General features: G+C 36.2%; 1 protein-coding gene across 1 annotated transcript in view; it reads left to right on the top strand.

The window, feature by feature from the left end:
• Nucleotides 1-16,306, top strand: part of LOC150109953 (coiled-coil domain-containing protein 42 homolog) — a 196,528-nt gene that overhangs the window by 82,425 nt on the left and 97,797 nt on the right. Inside the window, exon 6 of the mRNA XM_090400490.1 lies at nt 9,187-9,243. Coding sequence (XP_090256616.1) covers nt 9,187-9,243 — 57 coding nt within the window. The remainder of the gene's footprint in view (nt 1-9,186; nt 9,244-16,306) is intronic.

The following is a 16,306-nucleotide window of genomic DNA, read 5'->3' as shown; positions in this document are numbered from 1 at the left end:
TACTTTTTTTTTTTTAACTCTTCAGTATTATCACTATAAAAGAAAATAATATTCCAGGTTCATATATTCATAATATATTCTAGAGCAGTGTCTAAACAAATTAAAATTAAATAAGTAAGTAAAAATTATTGAAATCAAATGGAAACTTAAAAAAACAACAACAAATATCGTCAGAATGTTCAAAGGCAGAAGTAATTAAACTATATTGTTGTTCACTTCACCCTTATTATTATTCGTCATTCTGCTGCTAAATTTGTAGCAGCAGAATGACAATAATAAAAGAGGGGTGAAGTGAATGAACAATAATATAGTTTTATTGCTTCTGCCTTCCTTGCTGTTTTGTTAGTGAACATGTGTTATCCACATATCAACCAATGGCTTGTTGTTTATTGATTTTTATTATTGAAGGTTTCCCTCCTTCAACTAAAGTTCAGTATATTTTGATAAGTGCTAAGTGATACTTGGATAAAGTGTGTCCTGAGTTAACCCCAGTATTATATATTTATATATTTTTCGGAAACGTTTTTTAATCTAGAAATCTAGAAATTGAAATTGGCAAGAGGGGGTGAGAGGGGGGAACCCATGGCAGTTCCCTCTATCTGCTTGTAGATTTTGTTGTTCCAAGAGAAATATCCAGAGTTAATGGCAAAGGAAAAGAGATCTAAGATGTCAGAGGGAAAAACGTTTTCTAAGAGAGATAAGGTGTCAATTAAAGGAATATTGGTAAACAAAGAGGAGATATCAAAGCTTACCAATATGTCTGTCTTCTTCAAGGTTAAATTTTCTGTGAGGGCTTTAAAGTGGGTCGAGTTTTTTATATAGGAAGGGGACCTTCCGGTGAGGGGGATCAGAGAGTTGGCCAGCTGTTTAGATAGTCTATAGCAAGGTGCATTGGTAGCATCTACTATAGGCCTGAGTGGGGAATTGGGTTTGTGGATTTTTGGTAAACCGTATATTCGGGGGGGGGGGGGGACGGGAGTGGAAAGGTTTAAGTTTTTTCGTGATATCTGGGGGCCAGGAAGATACTTTTTTGAGTAAAATTTCATCCGTCTAGAGGAACACAAGTCTTACATCTCCAAACACAACTATGGCCATTCAGGCTTGGCTGACCATGTTTTGGACACCACCCACAGAGTATCATGGAAGAAAACCACCATGCTCCACCACAGCAAATTCAAGAAAGAGAGACTTTTCTTAGAAGCAGCAGCAGCTCTTAAAAACCAACCAAATCTCAATAAATATGGATGCATTAAGCTTCTGAAGATTTGGGAAACACTCATCACCAGAGTTCCCACCTTACATTCCAGGCCACCTACTACTGCCCTTAGAGGGCGCTCTACCTAGATAGGACTTTAGTGTCACCCACGTGGTTGGGCTTAGTATTGTTTGTTATTTGTGCATATATTACATTAATTGTTTTTGTAATCCCCGTAGATGTCCTAGTGACTAGGACGAAATATAGGAAGTATTAAATTCTATTTTAATTCTTTTTGAGTGTTGTAAAAAATCCATTAAGCCTCCAACATGATACTTTATGAGGAGTTACTGTAATTGATATTCCACCCATCATTGTTGCTTTCCATAGTTTTTTCTGAGTGTTGCTGACATGATGTTTCAACAAGGATATCCAAGAGTAAGTTTCTGAACTGTTTTGTGAGATTCTGCCACTCCTAAACCTTTTGAATGAAGGGCAACATTTAACCTATTGGCTTTTCACATGTTGCATGGATGATGAAAAACTTTGCTACATTTATACTGTTGTCACATCTTTTGTTTCTTACTTCTGTTATCAAATAATGTATCTATAGTATCAATAATTGGTTGGGAACTTCTTAGATCACCTGAAAAATTTGAGGATGAAGAATTCATGCTCACGAGGTGTTTGTTTCTGAACCATAGCTTCCAACTTCCATGGAGGCACACATGGGCATCCACTGTGCTGCAAGTAATAAATGCACCCAAACATGGAAAGTAAAGCCAGGATAACCCAGGATTATATATCAAGCCTTGGTTTCCTGCTCAAGACCATGAGGTAGCAGACTTACTGCAGCACTGTTTACCCTTTTAGGCAGGCCTACTTGTTCATTAATCCTGGCTGGGCATTCCAGGACTTCTTGTTTTGCTGAAGCAGAAGCCAAAATAATGCAAGACTACTAGGATCTCCCTTTCCAGATTTTTTTTTCTATTTTTATTGATTTTATATCTTTTTTTATATTATTTTAAATTTATCTTTTACCAAGTCTGAAAACCTTGCTCTAGAGATCAAATATAACCTTTTCAAGTCCCCTTCAGGTCTCTAATAATAAGCAGGGTGGTGGTATCTTTCTCCAGGTGATGAAGTCTATCTACCACCTGTAGACTTTCACAAATATCCATGCCTGCAACAGGATTCGAACCTGCAGCCTGTTGGCTGGGGTTGTTGCCAACCAACAGGCTGCAGGTTCGAAAGTTGCCAGCCTGGTTGACTGAGTATCCACTCAGTCAACCAGGCTGGCAACTTTTCTTAGTATATACTCAAATTTCATCTTCATCAGTCACTAATCATCTCAGTTTTTGCAGTTATAATTTCTTTAACTGTGATATACCATGCTAGAGAGTTTTCAATTTGGAATCTCCTCTTTTAATCTTCTTTGACTAACTCTCTCTCTCTCTCTCTCTCTCTCTGTGCACTATTCTATCAAATTCATTTGCTACCTCTATTGGTCTCATAAAATCAGCAACCATTAAGAACTTTTTGATTTCCTTTATTGAGATGATTTTATAAGTCCGACTCTACTAATAGTGGAATAATCTTTGGAGATTGTGATACTTGCAACTCCAACTGCACAGATCAACCATGTAGGGATAAGATATTAACTATCACTAATATCTTACACCAATTTGGTAAATGTTCAGATTTATCAGGATACCAGATAATGCTCACCACTCTCCAAACACTCTAGATCTCTTTTAAGTATATTGCAGAGTGCTTGGCCTCTGAGCATTTTAGATCCCAATCAAGATCAATAATGATCTTCTTGACTACTGCAGCCCATTTCCTTATGTACTTATTGTTTTTCCAAAGAGAAGAAGGTTTTAATACTAGAGGAGTAGGGCAGGTTCAAGGTTTAGAGGTGTAAGAAGAGAGTCTGTTCCAAATACTGAGTATTCTGGATGTCAGTAAAGCAGTGGGAGTGGATGTATTTCACCACGGGTTTTGAGAGAATGTGCTAAAGAACTGACAGTTCCTTTGACCTGGCTTTTCAATGAAAGGTTGACTATGGGAAAGGTACCCAAGGAATGGAAGGAAGGTAAGATAGTGCCATTGCATAATGGTAGTAGCAGACTGGCAGTGTCTAATTATAGGCTAGTTTGTGTGTGTCATCAGTAGTTGTTAAGGTCTTGGAGAAATTAGTGAGGGACTATATACAGCATTGGGCAGATGAGGGTGGTAATGATATCTAAGGGGTACTCTTGCTTAAGTAATATGATTGCCTTTTATAATAAAGTGACAAGAGCAGTTAATGAGGGAAAGGCATACGCTGCCATTTTTTTGGATTTTGCAAAGGCGTTTGACAGGGTGCCACATGATAAGCTGATATTTAAGATACAGCACATGGGTTTAGATGTCGGGTTAGTCAACTGGATTCAGGACTGGCTGTCTGGTAGGTATCAGAGAGTTGTGTGTGTGTGTGTGTGTGTGTTTGTGTGTATGGTGGGGCAATATCAAGGAAGCAGAAGGTTACAAGTGGGGTTTTACAGGGCTCGGTACTGGGACCTGTATTGTTTAACCTTTATATTAATGACATTGTCAGTGGATTGCAAGGGGATATTCAGTTGTTTGCAGAATATATGAAGCTGGGAAGGGTTATTAGTAATAGTACAGATGTGACAGCCCTGTAAGAGGATTTGAATAAACTAGACAAATGGGCAAATGAATGGGAGGTCGGTTTAATGCATCAAAATGTAAAGTCTTGAAGTTTGGGATACATTGATTGGAGGCTGCATATTTGATTGGAATAGCTGTACTGGAGGAAGTAGGGGAGACAAGAGATCTGGGGTGATGATCGATGGAAAACTGAAATTCAAGCGGCATAATTGCAAAGGTGGTGAAGGTGACCCAGAGGATTGCTGCAATACTGAGAAGGATGCTGACCTGCAGAGATAGAAAAGTTATCATTCTGTTGTATAAGACACTGATCAAACCATACTTAGACTATTGTTCTCAAATTTGCTCCCCAGAATTTGAAGGGGATAAATTAACTGTGGAGAGGGTGCAGAGATAACAAAGATGGTTTCAGGATGAGAAGTGCAATACTGAGAAGGACGCTGACCTGCAGAGATAGATGAGTTATCATTCCATTGTAAAAGACACTGATCAGACCACACTTAGACTATTGTTCTCAAATTTGGGCCAGAATTCGAAGGGGATAAATTAACTGTGGAGAGGATACAGAGGCAGATAACAAATTAATTAACATTGTACAATGTTAGTTATGAGGATCGGCTGAGGGAATGTGGACAGCAGAGTTTGGTGGATGGAAGAAGAAGAAGGAGAGGTGATATAATCGAGACTTTTAAACTGTTGAGAGGCAGTTACAGGGTGGACATCAGGGGAGATCTTTCACTTGGTGGAGCAGCAGGAAGGAGCAATGACAAGGAGCCATCCATGGAAAGTACAAAAGGAAGCTGTGAGCAATAGGGTTAGGAGTGATTTCTTTGCATAGAGGGTGATGGAACCATGGAATGCATTGCCTAATAGAGTGGTGAGAGCAAGAACAGTCGCCAAGTTAATGGAGTGGTATGATAAACTTTGTGTTTTCTAGGAAGGAGCTCCTGCTTGAGTCTCTTGACTCCATGGAGGCCTGAATAATAATAATAATAATAACAACTCAATCACCATTTTAATTCATACTGGTATGGAAACATTTATTCTCCATTCCACTTCAAATTCTCATCCCTTATCTAAGCCTTGGTTCTCTAAGAGTTGTGCCAAAGGTGTGCATGAGGAAAAACCTGTCACAATTGGTTTCCATCAAAAAATCTCCATCTACCTGTTTCTTTTTCTGCTAAGTCTGAAATAGCTGCAAGCATACTATTAATGCATCCAAAACTGATTTTGAAACTGCACCAAAAGCAGGAATTGTGCAAATGCCAGTTATGCATTCTGGTCTCCTGCCAAACTCTGCTTCCACCTCATTTGTATATGAATAGTTCCATGCATTTGAAAAAAAAGATGAAGCCATTCTCTACTCAGATTCTTGCACTGTTTTTGGTAGATGTTTTTCTACCAAAATGCAAATTTGAGTAGAAAAGTTTGAACTAAATTTGAATGAAATGTGAACTACATATACAGATATATCATATGGATACAAAAGAGGGACAATCATTATGGATGATTTCAACTATAGAGATATAGACTGGAGGAAGAAGAAACTTACATGATGGAGAGAGAGGAGAAGAAAATTTATAGAATTACTCAGGAATAATTATCTTAAGCTGCACATGTTGGAAAGGATTTATGGTCCAAGAGCATAGGATCTAACAGCATCTGAGAATCTGTAAATGCAATGACCATTTTATCTTTATTTGGTGAGAGTGATCATTCAATTTAGACTTGGGAGGTGTTAATGCATGGGAGAACTTTTACTAAGAAGAGACATATATACCTGATTGTTAAACATGAGACCTTATACCATACACTGTTAAAACCATTTGTGCTATTTTCCTCCAAATTCTTCGTTCTGAAGGGATATGTTTATCATAATTAAATCCAGAGGTGGTAGCTAGAGGGGGGGGGGAAGTACTTTGAACATTTTTTAACTTTTGCAGTTACTTCTAAAATACAGTCTAGAGAATTCAGTTCCATCTATTGTAATACTACAGCGAATTTTCCTCACAATTTCTGGTGAGAGGAGTTTTTCTAAATAAAATTGATTAAGAATTACCTACATTACTATGAAATAGACTTCGACAATGTCATCAACGATTTTGTTAACAGAAAAGCAACAAAATAACATTGTAAAGTGTTGAAATTAAAGTTTTACTTCAAAAATAAACATAGTGTTTTAATTTATTTCCCTATACGTCGTTTTGACTTTTTGTAGTATTTTTGGTGTGTATTGAGAGGGGCGGCAAACTCAGGGACCGCCCCGGGTGGCAAAAGCTCTAGCTACACTGCTGAGTAAATCTGCACCAATCTGTTCATCCCTCTCTATCCTACCTAAATATGCTGTACCCTTCCACTTTTATTTCTGTCAGGTTGTCATCTTCTATCAACCATGTTTCTATGTTTCCAATCATTTTTGGACAAGCTGAGACTATTAATGCCACCAATTCATTCCTTTTATTCTTTCTACTATCAACTCTGACAACTGTAGTTTCCTTGCCATAACACACTCACTTTCTCAGACAACAATCCTTCCAGAAGCTTGCATCCTTCCCTGTTCACATGCAGTCCATCTCTTGCATGTAGCTTTCTTCTGTCATCAGATGTACTCCATGCATCCACATATTCCAGATTTCCCAATCGATGGTTTGGTTAGATCTCTAACCACACCATCGATTGGAATAACAGCTCCTGCCTTATATAGAAGAAAATTTTTGATGTAGAAGCTTCAAAGAAGCCGCGGTTGTACTCTGTTCGGGAGAAAATCTAAACAGAAATCAAGGAATGATTCTGAAAGACATCTGGAAAAGCCTAATAAATTCACTCAGCTCACCAGAATTTCATTTCGCTAAAAACTATATAACGTGCTCAATAAAAAATGACTGAGACCCCAGGCTCTATTCTTATGATGTTATGCGTCAGTTTTAATTTATTTGACTGTGTTACTCCATTCTTCTTTTTTACTAGCAAACGTTAGTTTGTACTGTTATACTTGTCCTGAAGAAGCTAGACAGAATAGCTGGCGAAACCTTTTGACAATTTGTGTGTATCATTTATTAATATCTGGTCAATGAATAAAACCAAGAAAAGCTCAAGTTTTAATGGTGGTGGGGTATATGAAAATACCAGTTAACTAATGTTAAAAATCTCTCTCTCTCTCTCTCTCTCTTCCATAATGGTGGAAGAGAGAGAGAGAGTACAACACACACTGACACAATCAATAAGAAAAGTACTTTAAAAACTACAAATTTTAAAATTCAGGCTCTCCACACTCATTAATGACTGACCCAGACAAGATCTACTCTATATTTAGAATAAATAACTAATAATTAATAACAAAAGATTTTTTTCTCCCTTCCACCTTGCTGGAAACAATACTACAACGAGGCCAAACAATTTGCACTGTCATTTGTGGTTGAAGATGCCTAGTATATCCTCCTGTACGAGGGTGGTCTGAAAAGTTCTAGGCCTAACAATGAAAAATAGAATTTATGATTTCAAAATTACTTTTTTTTTTTCAACATAATCTCCCTAAAGACTAATATATTTATTCTAGTGATGCTCCAGCACCATTATCCCATCCCTGTAGTGGTTCTCAGTAAGATCTGCAAAATGCCCCTCTATAGCTGCAATCACCTCTTGATTTGAAGAAAAATGCTGACCAATGAGGAAGAGTTTTAGTCTTGGGAAGAGATAGAAGTCAGAGGGAGCCAAATCTGGGGAATAGGGTAGATGTTCCAACAATTCATAGTGCAGATCCCTTAATTTTCTCTTTGCCAAAACACTTTTGTGGCAGGTGCATTGTCCTGATAAAAGATGATTTTTTCTTCTGCAAACCAGACCTTTTCTCATGAATTTTTTCATCTAGTATGGTTAAAAGATCGGAATAATATTCCCTGGTTATTGTTTTATCCTTTTCAAGGTAATGAACAAAATGCCTTTAGTATCCCAAAACATCGATGCCATGATCTTTCCTGCTGATGGAACTGACTTTGTCTTCTTTGGCACTGAACAACAACTGGCTTCTGTCCACTGTTTTGATTGCTGTTTGGATTCTGGTGTGTAATGGTGAATTCAAGTCTCATCCATAGTAATAAATCGATGCACAAAATCAGTTTTATTCTTGTTAAAATGCTTTACGCACTGTTCAGAGATTTTCATGCGAGTGCGTTTTTGATCTGCTGTGAGCAATCGCGTACCCATCTTGCTCAAAGCTTTTTCATATGCAATTCTTCATGCAAAATATATCTTACCCATTCTTTTGAAAGGCCTATAGTCTCAGCAATTTCACACACTTTGACTTGCTGGTCTTCTAATACCATATCGTGCACTTGATCAATGATTTCTGATCAATGATGTCTTGTTATGCTTTCTGGATGTCCTTCATGTGAATTATCTTGAAGGCTGGTACGGTCACATTTAAACTTGGTAGCCCATTTCTTAATTATCAAAAATGAAGGAGAAGAGTGCCCATAAACTTTTATAAATTTCGAATGAATTTCTTTTGGTGTTAAACTTTCTTTTGCAAAGAATTTTATAACCGCACTATACTCAATTTTATCCATTTCAAGGGATAATATAGACAGCTGTATAAAACAAACTACTTGATCTCAGCAATTTCATGCACTTTGATCACTGGTCATTCAATACCATATCGTACACTTGATCAAAGATTTCTGGTGTGTTGTTACATTTTTTGGATGTGAATCATCTTGAAGGCTGGTACGGTCATGTTTAAACTCGGCAGCCCATTTCTTAATTGTCAGAAATGAAGGTGAAGAGTGCCCATAAACTTTTATGAACTTCGAATGAATTTCTTTTTGTGTTAAACCTTCTTTTGCAAAGAATTTTATAATCGCACAACACTCAATTTTATCCATTTCAAGGGATACAGACAACACTTTGGCTTCAGACAGCTGTATAAAACAAATTACTTGATAGAATGACTTGTAATTTCACATGGATGCTTATGACAGATGTACCAACTTAGAAAAAAAAAACATCTTGCTGATAGTGTTGTCATCTATGGTTGAGGGTGAGAACTTTTCAGACCACCCTCATATGTATGTATGTATGCATATATTTATATCCTCCTTAACTAGGATTTGACTTTCTAATATAGATAATTTATTATCTTGTTATTTAGTTAATGCTTTTTTTTAATTTTTTAATAAAAAATCATAAATCTTTTCAATGTGTGCAAATTTTCTGTGATTACTTTTTAATTATTATTATTTTTAGGATTAGTTTTACTTTTAGGAAAACTAAGCTGCATTTATTCCTGATATTATGACTGATTGTTACAATTTTTATTCTAGCTGTTGAAGGCAGGAGATATAATTGCAAGATTTGAAACACTGAGTATAGCTAATGAGGTATTGACAAATGTCACATAAAATAGTATAATATCAATTATCTATATAAATAACAGTCAGTTCTTACTATAGCAAACACTACCATAGTGAACTAAGTTATTCTAACAATGCACTGAGCAATTCATTGAAAAGTCTCAAGCAAAACTGTATAACATCATTGCTGTGTTTAAGGAAATTCATTAGAGCAAATCTATCACTACAACAAAATTTTTTCCTTTGGTCCATAAGAGTTCACTATAAAAGAGAGAGAGAGAGAGAGATGACTATAGTTATACTGTCTGTTAAATATATTTTATTAATTAAATAAAATAAACAAATATGTTAAAATATATATGCATAATATGTGTATATATACCAAGTTTATAAAATTACTTGGTATCTTTAACATATATATATATATATTCATATTTATATATACTGACTATAACCGAGACTAGAATAACAATTAAATTTATTCAAAATGCAACATGTTTCATTGGATTGTCCAACTTCTTCAGGCGTGGGAACATAGAAAGCAAATAAACACTACAAGAAACATTGTATCACTATACAAACTATTATAAAATTCAATTAGTTTTGAACTGTAGCTACAGTCCATGTGAAGTTCTGTTCTTAAGCAGCTGCGTGCGTCTGATTTCACGAGTGTGCCAATATTGGATAGCAGAGCTGAAAGAGTCCGGTAGATTATAGCCAAGGTCATTATTTATGTGATGAGTATCCATAACAATTTCCTTAGACTCAACTATGCGGCATTCCACCTCGTCATGGCATATATGAAGGTTTGAGGTTGTTGTCCAATTTATCTCATGTTGACGGCCTTCATCATTTGTGTTTACTGTAAACAGTACATGGCTTGAGAGCGCACTTGCTCTAGTTCTTTTGTAGGCAATGTCCCTCTGGTGTTCTTCGAGACGTAGGAGGATGGATTTTTCAGTTTGGCCATAGTATTGCTTCCGGCAGTCACATGTGATTTTGTACATTCCTGAGAATTGTAGATGGTTGCGAGCGTGTTTGTATTTGCTTAAACTCGATATTTGTTTAGGAAGAGTAGAGAAACAGGATTTTATGTTGAACTTTCGCAAAATTTTTCTTAATTTTGTGGACAGCGAGCTGATATATGGTAAGGAGATATAACCTTTGGGATTGTCTTGTGTTTCTGAGTTGTTTTGACGGCGGCGGTATAGATGCTTATTAATAGTTTTCGACGAGTAGCCATTACTTGTGAAGATTCTTTGTAGATATTTAGTTCATTTTTTAGATCTTCATCATCTGACAGTACAGATCTGGCACGATGTGCTAGGGGTTGAGATGATGTCCACTTTCTGTGCGGGATAGTGATGTGAGAACACATGCAGGTATCTATCTGTCTGTGTGTGTGTGTGTGTGTGTGTGTGTGTGTGTGTGTGTGTGTGTGTGTGTGTGTGTGTGTGTAGATTTTCTAAAGATTGAGATTTTAATAGAATCAGATGTCTTAGTAAGTCTTACGTCCAGGATGGAAGAGATCCATTTTCTTCAACCTCCATTGTTAATTTGATATCTTGGTGGAAGTTGTTTAAATGATTTAAAAAAGACTGAAGGTTATCGGTGTCATATTCCCAGATAAGAAATATGCCATCTACAAATCTCAGCCAGATTTTTTGGTTTAAGAGTAGCTGAGGAGATTGCATTTTGTTCGAAATCTTCAAAAAAGATGTTAGCTAATATAGCAGACAGGGGGCTTCCCATTGCCAATCCCTTATTTTGTTTGTAGATTGTTTTCTCATATTGAAAGTAGCCAGAGTGAATGCAATGTAATAGCATGGAAAACATCGTTTTTGAAATCTTGTTCTTTAAAATATTGAGAACGTCTTGAGTTGGTACGTTTGTAAAGAGAGCCACCATGTCAAAGCTCACCATGATATCCGAAGGCTGGAGTTTTAAATTTTTGATTTTCGAGCCGAAATCTGTTGAGTTTTTTATATATGAAGAAGAATTTGCTGTAAAACCTTTTAAAGATGAAGCCAGAAACTTAGATAAGCTGTAAGTAGGCGAGCCAATACTATCTACAATTAGTCTCAGTGGGCAGTTTTCCTTGTGTATCGTTGGGAGACCATATAATCTTGGGATGAGTGGATGTAAAGAGCGAGTGGCAAGGCTTATGTTTTGTGGAAGTTCTGTGGCTTTTTGTAAGAGATTGTTTGTTTTGTTATGTATCTCCCTTGTTGGATCTCTCTCAATTTCCAAGTATGTATCTGACTGTAATAATGCCAAGATTTTTTCATGGTAATCTGTTTTATTTAGCACTACAGTTGCATTGCCCTTGTCAGCTTGTATGATAACGATGTCTTTGTTATTCTTAAGACTTTTTATGGCTAGCATTTCGCCAAGGGAGATGTTACCAGATGGAGGTCTTGCATTATTAATCACAAGTATTGCTTCCATGCGAAGTAAACTGGCATCTGTGGCAGGACGTAGTGATGCAGCTTTCTCCATCTTAGTTAAAAACATTTTCTTGGGAATAGTTTTAGGCGCAAGGACAAAATCAAGACGTTATTCAAGAATTTGTTCTTTGTTACGATTTAGAACATATGGCGATTGGTTTATTACTAATTTTTTAGTTCTTCCATGAAGATTATTAGGGGTTGGTTGTTCTTGTGTTGCCTTTAGTGAATTAAACTTTCTGATAAACTTATGTTTGTTTAAGTTTTGAGATGTTAATGCCCGACATGTACTTATTTCTTGAACGTGATTCCATGACACGCAGTCTAATGAGGTCACTAAATGGTTTTCTAAGAATGATTTTTGAGAAAAGAGAAGAGCTAAATTACGTTTGGTATCGTTAATCATCTCTCCTAAAAGTTCTAGTTTTGCTTTTTGGTAGATTCTGTGTGCTTTTTCACTGGTAATGGCTTCTCTGAATTGTAAGAATTTAGGAATAATAGAAGAGAACTTACAATGTTTCAGGAAGATAAGTCTGTTGATAGCGAATCGTTATGTTTATGAAATGAGCTTATGAGATGACACTTATCACGAGTGGTGATAAGTGTCTTCTCATAAGCTTTCATAGGATGGAAATTATACCCATCAGAAGGGATATGATAGCAATTTGTAGTATTAACTCGGTATTGGGATATGTTCATATTTATATATACTGACTATAACTGAGACTAGAATAACAATTAAATTTATTCAAAACGCAATATGTTTCATCAGATTGTCCGACTTCTTCAGGCGTGGGAACATAGAAAGCAAATAAACACTATAAGAAACATCATATCACTGTACAAACGACTATTATAAAATTCAATTGGTTTTGAACTGTAGCTACAGTCCATGTTGAAGTTCTATTGTTAAGCAGCTGTGTGCATCTGAATTTCACGAGTGTGCCAATATCGAATAGCAGAGCTGAAAGAGACCGGTAGATTATAGCCAAGGTCATTATTTGTGTGATGAGTGTCCATAACAATTTCCTTAGACTTGACTATGTGGCGTTCCACCTCATCACGGCATATATGAAGGCTTGAGGTTGTTGTCCAGTTTATCTCATGTTGACGGCCTTCATCATTTGTGTTTACTGAAAACAGTAAATGGCTTGCCAGGGCGCTTGCTCTAGTTCTTTTGTAGGCAATGTCCCTCTGGTGTTTTTCAAGACATAGGAGGATGGATTTTTCAGTTTGGCCATAGTATTGCTTCCGGCAGTCACATGTGATTTTGTACACTCCTGGGAATTGTAGATGGTTGTGAGCTTGTTTGTATTTGCTTAAAATCGATCTTAGTTTAGGAAGAGTATAAAAACAGGATTTTGTGTTTAACTTTTGTAAAATTCTTCTCAGTTATGTGGAGAACGAGCTGATATATGGTAAGGAGATGTAACCTTTGGGGGTTGTTTTGATATCGGCGGTATAGATGCTTATTAATAGTTTTTGACGAGTAGCCACTACTTATGAAGGTATTGTTTGGTATCCTTGTGAAGGATACCAAACCATGATACTGCGTGTCATGGAATCACATTCAAGAAATAAGTACACGTCGGGCATTAACATCTCAAAACTTAAACAAACATAAACTTTTCAGAAAGTTTAACTCACTAAAGGCAACACAAGAACCACCAGCCTCTATTAATCTTCATGGAAGAACTAAACAATTAGTGATAAACCAATCATCATATGTTCTAAATCATAACGAAGAACAAATTCTTGAAGAAGGTCTCAATTTTGTCCTTGTGCCTAAAACTATTCCCAAGGAAATGTTTTTAACTATGATGGAGAAAGCTGCAACACTACTTGCTGCCGCAGATGCCAGTTTACTTCGCACGGAAGCAATACTTGTGATTAATAATGCAAGACCTCCATCTGATAACATCTTCCTTGGCGAAAGGCTAGCCATAAAAAGTCTTAAGAATAACAAAGACATCGTTATCATACAAGCTGACAAGGGCAACGCAACTGTAGTGCTAAATAAAACAGATTACCATGAAAAAATCTTGGCATTATTACATATTTGGAAATTGAGAGAGAGATCCAACAAGGGAGATACATAACAAAACAAACAATCTCTTATAAAAAAAGCCACAGAACTTCCACGAAACTTACGCCTTGCCGCTCGCTCTTTACATTCACTCATCCCAAGATTATATGGTCTCCGAACGATACACAAGGAAAACTGCCCACTGGGACCAATTGTAGATAGTATTGACTCGCCTACCTACAGCTTATCTAAGTTTCTGGCTTCATCTTTAAAAGGTTTTACGGCAAATTCTTCTTCATATATAAAAAACTCAACAGATTTCGGGCTCGAAAATCAAAACTTTAAAACTCCAGCCTTCAGATATCATGGTGAGCTTTGACATGGTGGCTTTCTTTACAAACGTACCAACTCAAGACGTTCTCAATATTTTAAAGAATAAGATTTCAAAAACGATGTTTTCCATGCTATCGCATTGCATTCACTCTGGCTACTTTCAATATGAGAAGAAAATCTACAAACAAAATAAGGGATTGGCAATGGGAAGCCCCCTGTCTCCTGTATTAGCTAACATTTTTTTGAAGATTTCGAACAAAATGCAATCTCCTCAGCTACTCTTAAACCAAAAATTTGGCTGAGATTTGTAGATGACACATTTCTTATCTGGAACATGGCACCGATAACCTTCAGTCTTTTTTAAATCATTTAAACAACTTCCACCAAGATTTCAAATTAACAATGGAGGTTGAAGAAAATGGATCTCTTCCATCCTGGACGTAAGACTTACTAAGACATCTGATTCTATTAAAATTTCAATCTTTAGAAAATCTACACACACAGATAGATACCTGCATGTGTTCTCACATCACTATTCCGCACAGAAAGTGGGTATCATCTCAACCCTAGCACATCATGCCAGATCTGTACTGTCAGATGATGAAGATCTAAAAAATGAACTAAATATCTACAAAGAATCTTCACAAGTAATGGCTACTCGTCGAAAACTATTAATAAGCATCTATACCGCCGCCGTCAAAACAACTCAGAAACACAAGACAATCCCAAAGGTTATATCTCCTTACCATATATCAGCTCGCTGTCCGCAAAATTAAGAAGAATTTTACAAAAGTTCAACATAAAATCCTGTTTCTCTACTCTTCCTAAACAAAGATCGATTTTAAGCAAATACAAACATGCTCACAACCATCTACAATTCTCAGGAATGTACAAAATCACATGTGACTGCCGGAAGCAATACTATGGCCAAACTGAAAAATCCATCCTCCTACGTCTCGAAGAACACCAGAGGGACATTGCCTACAAAAGAACTAAAGCAAGTGTGCTCTCAAGCCATGTACTGTTTTCAGTAAACACAAATGATGAAGGCCGTCAACATGAGATAAACTGGACAACAACCTCAAACCTTCATATATGCCGTGATGAGGTGGAACGGCACATAGTCAAGTCTAAGGAAATTGTTATGGACCCTCATCACATAAATAATGACCTTGGCTATAATCTACCGGACTCTTTCAGCACTGCTATCCAATATTGGCACACTCGTGAAATCAGACACACACAGCTGCTTAGCAATAGAACTTCAACATGGACTGTAGCTACAGTTCCAAACTAATTGAATTTTATAATAGTCATTTGTATAGTGATACGATGTTTCTTATAGTGTTTATTTGCTTTCTATGTTCCCACGCCTGAAGAAGTTGGACAATCCGATGAAACATGTTTCGTTTTGAATAAATTTAATTGTTATTCTAGTCTCAGTTATAATCAGTATATATAAATATGAATATATATATATATATATATATATATATATGATAAAGATGCCAAGCTAATTTAAACCTGGTTTTACTCCATTTCCCAAGTAAGCAAACAGACAAATTAGTGAAGTTTGCAGCTGCACATATTGCAAGTCTAGGTGACCCACAAATTAGTGCAAGAGTAGGCAACTCGTTGTAAAGGTGGAATAAGCTCTGATCACTATTCTTAATATTTACCCTGAATGCAAAGCTCATCTCCTTGAGGAGATGTATGATGTTATGCATTAAAGGCAATAGGCCACTACCCAGACCAGTTTCGACCTTTATTGAAGTCTCATCAGTAGGAGCCAGGCTTAGAAATATCAAGGTTAAGTATTGCAGAGCTTATAAGTATTTTACCAAAACAAGTTACCGTAAGGTGATTTGACCTTATTAAATAAAAATATCAGGATGAGAGATAGATGTAGAAAGTTTTTTACCTTGGATGTAATATATAATATATGTTACTTGACTTATTTATCTGTTTGCTTACTTGGGAAATGGAGTAAAACCAAATTTAAAATACCTTTGTATCTTTAAAATAGCTTGGCAAAGCTATATGTAACAAACTTTCTACATATATATATATATATATATATATATATATATATATATATATATATATATATATATATATATATATATATATATATATGTGTGTGTGTAGAAAGTTTTTTACCTTGGGTATAATATATGTTAAAGATGCCAAGCTATTTTAAAGCTGGTTTTGCTCCATTTCCCAAGTAAGCAAACAGATAAATTAGTCAAGTTTGCACCTGCACGTATTGCGAATCTAGCTGACC

This window comes from Typopeltis vanoorti, chromosome 1 (assembly GCF_054136105.1).
Source record: "Typopeltis vanoorti isolate ZY-2024b chromosome 1, IOZ_Tvanoo_1.0, whole genome shotgun sequence".
In the NCBI taxonomy this organism is placed as follows: Eukaryota; Metazoa; Arthropoda; class Arachnida; order Uropygi; family Thelyphonidae; genus Typopeltis; species Typopeltis vanoorti.
Note: the sequence above shows the minus strand (reverse complement) of the source record. Positions and strands in the feature narration are given on the sequence as shown.